Source organism: Arachis duranensis, chromosome 3 (assembly GCF_000817695.3).
Source record: "Arachis duranensis cultivar V14167 chromosome 3, aradu.V14167.gnm2.J7QH, whole genome shotgun sequence".
Lineage (NCBI taxonomy): Eukaryota > Viridiplantae > Streptophyta > Magnoliopsida > Fabales > Fabaceae > Arachis > Arachis duranensis.
In genome coordinates this window covers 117,722,886-117,730,634 of record NC_029774.3, presented here as the reverse complement: position 1 = coordinate 117,730,634, position 7,749 = coordinate 117,722,886, and the positions used below count along the sequence as shown (strand labels likewise).

Genomic DNA, 7,749 nt, shown 5'->3' with positions numbered 1-7,749 from the left:
TGTTATATTTTACGAAATGATATTATATGTTACTTTCTTATTGGCAATTAAATTTCAATTACTACACAAATATTATATTTTAGGTAATTGTATATTTTTTTGTTATTTTGAAAATTATTATATAATTTTAAGATCATTTAATTATGTTTATTTTTTTAAAAACATTGTCATTATTGGAGAGTAACTAATGTTTGTGATAATCTAAAATTGAAAAATAAAAATACAAAATATTAATATACTGAGTTTTTGAAATATAAATCTTGAAGTAAATATATGTGATTATAATTAATGATCATAATTAAAAATCTTTATTTTATTTCAATTTGTTCAAGGATATGTTTATCTTAAATTTTATTTCTTTATTAATTAGCATTTTTTGTACATTTAATTGTCATTAATTTATATAAATTAAAATGTATAACTTAACAAAATAGATACATGTCTAAAAAATGAAAAAAAATATTATTTTTTGTTAGTAAAAAATTTATGTCACTTTAGCTTTTTTTGGCATCATATCTTACATTTTTACTATAATTAAAAGTTAGAGGTAAATTATTAAATATAAATTAGTAAAAAAATATAATATTTAATGAATTATCATAATCACATTAAAAAGGCATTTAAGTTATTTTTATATAATAAAAATGATATGCTTCAAAAAATATTTGTATATAATTTATTGACGAATATATGAGATATTTATCATAATTTTTATTTTCAATAAAAAAATCATTGTATTAAAGTGATGCATTTTAAAAATATATAAATGAGATTTTTATTAAAAAAAATACAAGATAGAAAATACAATTTTATTTTAATTTTATCTTTAATATTTAATTTTAATTTTACCTTTAGAGTTTCAATATGTTTCAATTATATTATTTAATTTGACTAAAATTAAATAAACATTAAATTATTTAATCAATAATAAAATAAATGAATTTAATTTGAATTATTCTCTTATTATTTTCTATATCTAGGAATCAGAATGTGCTTTTATATATTTTGATTAATAGTTCTTAAAGGAGTTACTATTTTATTTATTAACATTTTAAATTTTTTATAATATTTTCATAAAACTTGATTAATAGGTTCTTCTTCACAATGTTTTTTTTTGAATTTTTTAACAAAAATATATCTTAATTTTTGTCTTTTATCTTTTATATTCATTGATTATACTAATTTTTTTACAGTGTATTTTTATCAATTACATGCATTGTTTTTCTGTCTTTTTTTACTTTTTTTTAAATTATTTTATTACCTTATTTTTAATTATTTATTTTACTTTCACACCTCATATGTTTATTATATTTTACTTCATCTTAATTTCAATTTCATAGTTAACTTTCAATTATATAAAATTTAATAGTTTTTTTCAAAACATGCTTAAATATATTATCTATTATATACAATCATTAGGATAAACAAACAAATATAAATTGAATATATAATTTAATTTTAATTTAAATTAAAAACTAAATGAATTGTTAGAAAAATAGTAACCAATTTTATTTTTAATTTTTCTATAATTTATTTAAAGGTAAAAATCTCTTAATAACCACTAACATCACCGATAACAAAATAATAAGTCTCTATAAAATAAAATATATATAAAATAAGGACAATGTACTTAATTAAATAAATTGAGTGAATCCCTTACCTATTTACATAAAACAGAAACTGATTACGTGCATGTGCAAATTTATGCTTATGTAAACTGTGGGAGCTAACCACGGTTTCTAGTTTCTACATAAACCGTTGGAGGCTAGGAGGGTTTATACTTGGAAGAGATTGGGCGTAAACCGTGGCTGATTCCCACGGATTAGTAAGGAAAAAAGCTAGGCATAAAACCGTGGTTGCCTACCATGGTTTACGAGGAAGAAGCCTTGAACGTAAACCCCCTTTGCTTCCCACGGTTTACATGTTAAGTAGTAAAAATACATAATCCATTGATGGTCAGGACGGATCATTTGTGCCAAAACAGAAATTGCTAAAGCTCGGTGGTTGAGAGAGTTTGAGGGAGAGGTTGGAAGGTTTTGGTGAGATTTGGGTGGTGGAGCCATGGAGGACGAAACTCGCTTGTACCGACTAAATGGCGTTGCTCACGTGGCTGGATACATCGACGAAGAGGTTAGTTATTATTATTATTATAAATATTGTTATTATTATTATTAGTAATATCCTTTTATTACTTTTATTTTTATTGTTGTTTTGAGTTGATAATAGTAATAATATTATTATTACTATTATTATTTTTGTTATTATTATGATAATGGTAGTTATTATTGTTACTTTTAATTTTATTAGTATTGGGAGCTGTTAGTATTATAATCATTGTTATAGTTAGTAGAATTATTCCTGTTGGTATTGTTATTATTCCTATTGTTTCGTTATTGTTATTACTATCATTAGAGAAAATAGAAAATCAATGTCGGTATCTAATAATTTTTCCTAAACTATGTTTGATTTTATTAGTAGTGGTCGTATGCTGAAGGATTTTGTTACCCACATTTTGCAGCCTACTAGGGTTATTAGCGGCGTTAGGAGACAACAGAATATGCCTTTATACGACCGGATTATACCGTATCTGGAGACCGCGGGCTTGTATCATTTTGCTAGGCTGAACAGTAAGTGGTTATGGATTGATGAGCCTCTACTTAGCGCATTTATTGAGCGGTGGCGTCCTGAGACCTACACCTTCCGTATGCCCTTTGAAGAGTGCACTATCACGTTGCAAGATGTAGCATATCAGCTGGGTTTGCCGATTGATGGAGAGCCCGTTAGTGGGTGCCTGACTGAGTTTGAGAATCTGATGGAAAATAGAAGACCGGCATGGGTGTGGTTTCGCAAGTTGTTTGGGGAGTTACCTCCGCAAAGTAAAGTCAAGCAGATGACAGTGTGCTATACATGGTTCCATGAGAGGTTCCGGGTTCTCCCAGCAGATGCTAGTGAGGAGACCGTGCGTATATACGCGCGTGCTTATATTCTGATGTTGTTGTCCTCTCGGCTGTTTGCGGACAAGAACGCAAACTGGGTCCACCTTCGCTGGTTGCCTTATTTGGCATCGTTGGACGACTTAGGCAGATATAGCTGGGACTCTGTGGCACTGGCCTGGTTGTATAGATGTCTTTGTCGTGGGACAAACAGAAACGTTGTTAACTTGGTCGGGCCACTACAGCTTCTACAGTCTTGAATTTTCTGGAAGTTTTCTACTTTGAGGCCTAGTGGGTTTGATGGATTCGGGTTTCCGCTTGCATCCAGGTACAGTTTAATATTTTTGGTACAAAACTTGTTCAACATCATGTGTTCTTGTTTGTTATGACATGATTTCAATGAAAATTGTAGGTGGGCTACATATCTACCGAGAAATGATGCAGGGGATCAAAGAGTGGTGTCTGCACGCCTTTCTTTGGACCGATTGCATGTCCACGATGTGAGTCATTTACTTATTGCTCTTACTTGGACTGGTTTATGTTAAATCTGATGGTCTTACCTAACTGTAACTTTTTCGATACAGTTTGTGTGGGAGCCTTATTCATCTGCCGAGGTTGCTGCTGTTATTCATCCGGAGATACTAGTTGACAAGCACTGTAGGTTATGGACGGCCATCACTAGCCTGATATATTTTGCTGCGATTGAGTGGCATCAGGTGGATAGGGTGCTGAGATAACAAGGATACCCTCCTGTAGCGTCACATGCGATCGTAGCTTGGACAAAAAGAATGACCATGACTCTGCATTTTCTCCCTCCACAAGGGCGAAGGCTATCGGGAGGATGTTCGAGTTCCCATCCTGCGCTATCGCCAGCAGCAGCGTGCCTCCATACTTGCCATATAAGTGGGTACCGTCAATACTCACGAGGGGCTTGCAATGCCGAAATGCCTCGATGCAAGGTGGAAATGTCCAGAAAAGTCGATGAAAGTACACCGTTGACTCATCAACCTCACCCCCAAGTCGAACAAGAGAGGTCTTCAACACAGTAACTGTCCTAGCCATGGTCGACTGTACCCCTAGCATCCAACGTGGCAAATCCACATACGACTCTTTCCAATCTTCATATATTTGTGTCACTGTCTTCTGTTTGGCCATCCAAACCTTCCTGTAACTAAGCCTGAAACCATAATCGGCTTTTGTAGCTTGTTGCAAGACCTTTACCGTAACTGCAGCATCTGCCCTAACCAACGGAAGAATCCTTGCACAGATAAAGTGGTAATCCATCTGACGATGATCGTTGAAAATAGAGGTTGCCAAGCAAGTGTGTGGCCCGTTGTACCTCCTAACCTCCCAAGTGCCCCTTCGTGCACGCAGCGCTACGCGAATCAACCAAGTACAACCCTTGCCAAACTCCTTGCATTTCCATGATACTTCAGATGATCTGATTCGATGACTCTGTATTCAACACCTCGACGGATGCTATAGTCTTTCACACTCAGCACAGCCTCATCTTTATTCTGGAACGATTGTCCAATCTAAAATTCTGTAGAAGAGCCCCCAATTGTAGGACCACCGTCCGCCTGTTGACCCAGAGCCTCCAAGTTTAGAGTGGAGAAGTGTGGAGGGTACTGCTGAGTGTCAGAACTTGAAAGCCAATGCTGTGTATGTGGATTGGCACCTATGTCATCATCGCTGTCCCCAATGATATCTACAGGCTCCTGGTCAAAGTCATCGTCACACATTGCATTCTCTACTCGATCAAGTTCTCCAAAGCCTTGCCCATCATGAATCAAGCCACCACCGGTGCCCACCTCATATGCCTGCTCACAGACCCCTGGATTCACCAAAGGTACAGAACCAACAACCTCTGTTTGATCTAAATCAGCCGCGAATGAAGGGGATGCGACCAGCAGAACGGATGGTCTGACCGTAGGCATCGAACTAGACGCACCTCCCGCGGTAGTCGAGCTATGAACTGGAGCTGATGTCCCAGAACTATCGACACCAACCTCCAACTTCGCGAACAACTCGTGTACTCTGACCTTCGGAAAACTCCTAACACAATGAAATAAAACCCTAATATCTTCATCAACTGCTAGCACAAAGGTATCATACTTAACACCAGTCGAGACAACTGCGATGGGAATCTTGTAGAATAGCTTCTTCACCCACTTGCTACCAAATACCCCAAGCTTCTGCAAGATGCTGTTCTTCAAATCTGACAAAGTATTTGATGAATTAATGAAAACACTCAGTGGTTCTCTGTCAGGAACTTCACACGATATTTTTTGTTTCTTTGGATTTTTCCAAAGCAATGCACTAAGACAAGAAAACTCTCTTCCTCACTTGCCATTGTGACAATGATCTCTTCAGCAGCTTGAATCTCACTCACATATATATAGAATTTTTCTCCTCATAAACCGTTGCATCTATCAAAGGTTTATGCCTATCCAAACTCCTTCATAAACCGTTGCTGCTTACAACGTTTTATGAACATTTGCCTCCCTTAGTAAACCGTGCCAGGTAGCCACGGTTTATGTATTAACTTGAAACCGTAGTTGGCTCCCACGTATTACATATTAGTAAAAATGCACATGCACGTAACAAGTTTCTGTTTTATGTATATAGGTAAATGATTCACTTAATTTATTTAATTATGTACATTGGCAAATAAATAACATATATATAATTTTAAGGGCAATTTACGTTTATAAATTGAATGGACGAATTGTTTACCCAAATGCAACAATACAGATTTCATTACTTATGTGTCCTGAAATAAGTTTATGTAATCCGTGGAACCCTCCCACGTTTTACAAATTGCATATAAACCGTGGAAGCCTCCCACGATTTATGAAGGAATCAAACTATAGGGAAACCGTGGTTCCTGCCACGGATTATGAAGAAGGCAGCTTGAGCATAAACCGTGCCAGCCTCCCATGGTTTATGAAGAGATCGCATTAAATAAAAACCTTTGGACCCTACAACGGTTTATGAACAAGAGACAAGCACACATCAACCCGTGATAAATTTGTGTCAAAATTTTGTACATGTTATATATGTTCCTTAGTTCATTCAATTTATATGTTCTCCTTCTTGAATATTAGCTTTCTTCTTAAAAAATGCATCAATTTTTTGATTTTTTATGATTATTTTATATAAAAATTTGAATATATATCCTCTAAAATATGTAAAAAAGAAGTTAGAATTACAAATATTAAAATTTATAATATTTATTGAATTTTTTTATCAATTTATACAAATACAATAATATCAATACTTATTGAATATTCTAATATTTTTATCATATAAAAAATTAAATTAAATAAACAGTAAAATATAAAATAATATTAAATTACATAAATAAAAAATACCTAATTTTTTATATTTGAACTCAAAGGTAGAGATAATGTTGCTTATTGAATAGAGAGTTGCGAAATGCGAATACATTAAGTTCAGTCCAAATCCAACATGTTTTGAATATTTAAAACTAAAATTTATTATGCAATAAAAGCAAGAGATGAAGATTGAACTTTGGTATTTTAAGTCATAACAAAATATTTGAACCAATTGAACTAATTTTTTATTTTTTGAAGAAATATTACTAATTTTTTTATCAAAAGTTTGGGGGGCCATGCCTCCCATTGTCTTAACTAAGCTCCGCCCTGCATCCAAGCAAAAGAAATTTTTTTCTCTATTTTTTCTTCATCTAAACAACACAAAAAAATATACTTTTTTTCCATTTTCTTTTCTATTTTTTTTCTTTCCATTTTCTTTCCTCTTATTTTTCATCTTATATCCAAACAATAGCTTAGTGTTTATCCATTTATCTTCTATTAATATTGTTATAACAAGGATACATGTGATTTTATAAAAATGATATAACCTAAACTTTGATTTTCAAAGAATTTATTGAGTGGTTAAAATAACTCTACGTCACGAACCAATGAATGCTAGTAATAGGAATGATCACAAAAACAATCAAAACGGGTATTTACAGGGATTAATAAGTATTGGATTAAAAAGGGGATTAAAAACAATGCGGATAAAAAATTAATTTATTTTAAAGACAAATACAATTTTTTTCTACGAATTTTTTAACTCGGCAAGGCGAGGACTAATCCACCATATATCAATACTCTATTTATTAAAAGTTTGTCGCTAACTAAAGAATTGTTATACACACAAGACGAAATTTAAACTCCAAATACTTACTTAAGCAGACAAATGAGATAACCATTCAACTAATCTAAATTAATTAAAATAAATATTAATTATTTTTAATATTTTTAAATTGTAAAATATTTATAATAATAATTATTATGTATATTTTTTATTTAAATTTAATAAAAAATTTATATAATTTTATGTATTATCCCGTATAAGACACGAGAACATACACTAGTTGCAATACTATATATAATTACTATTACCCGTGCAGACACGGGAAGATCCACTAGTAGCATGCAAAAAGTCAAAATCCCATTGCATCACTGTTTGGATTCTATTATAAATAGTTCGTGAGTTGCCGCTGCTCGTGGTTGGTATCTTCGTCGCAGAGAGTTCAACAAGAAGCGCCACCTCGCATAGCACAGGTCACTCATCTTCTTCCGTTTTCTCACTTCTTTTCTTCTAATTAAAATTAATTTTCTCACACCTGATAATCTAATATGCGTGATGATAATCATAGGGGAAATCAAAGGAACAAGCTTATTCCTTTTTATCTCTTCTGAAATATCTGTGTAGTTTTTTTACTTAAAATTAGTTGTTTAATCGTTACCAGCATTTCACGTTTCTATGATGGAACTCTATGTTC

General features: G+C 32.7%; 2 protein-coding genes across 2 annotated transcripts in view; both read left to right on the top strand.

The window, feature by feature from the left end:
- Nucleotides 1-2,061: 2,061 nt before the first annotated feature.
- LOC127745583 (protein MAIN-LIKE 1-like) lies at nt 2,062-3,478 on the top strand. The gene is made up of 3 exons (XM_052258450.1): nt 2,062-2,130; nt 2,519-3,114; nt 3,346-3,478. The coding sequence occupies exons 1-3, from the start codon at nt 2,062-2,064 to the stop codon at nt 3,476-3,478; spliced, it is 798 nt and encodes a 265-aa protein (XP_052114410.1).
- A 3,919-nt stretch (nt 3,479-7,397) lies between these two features.
- The window catches only part of LOC107480464 (probable cinnamyl alcohol dehydrogenase 1), a 2,598-nt gene continuing 2,246 nt past the window's right edge, over nt 7,398-7,749 (top strand). Inside the window, exon 1 of the mRNA XM_016100605.3 lies at nt 7,398-7,528. The gene's annotated coding sequence lies outside the window, so the exon portion shown is untranslated. The remainder of the gene's footprint in view (nt 7,529-7,749) is intronic.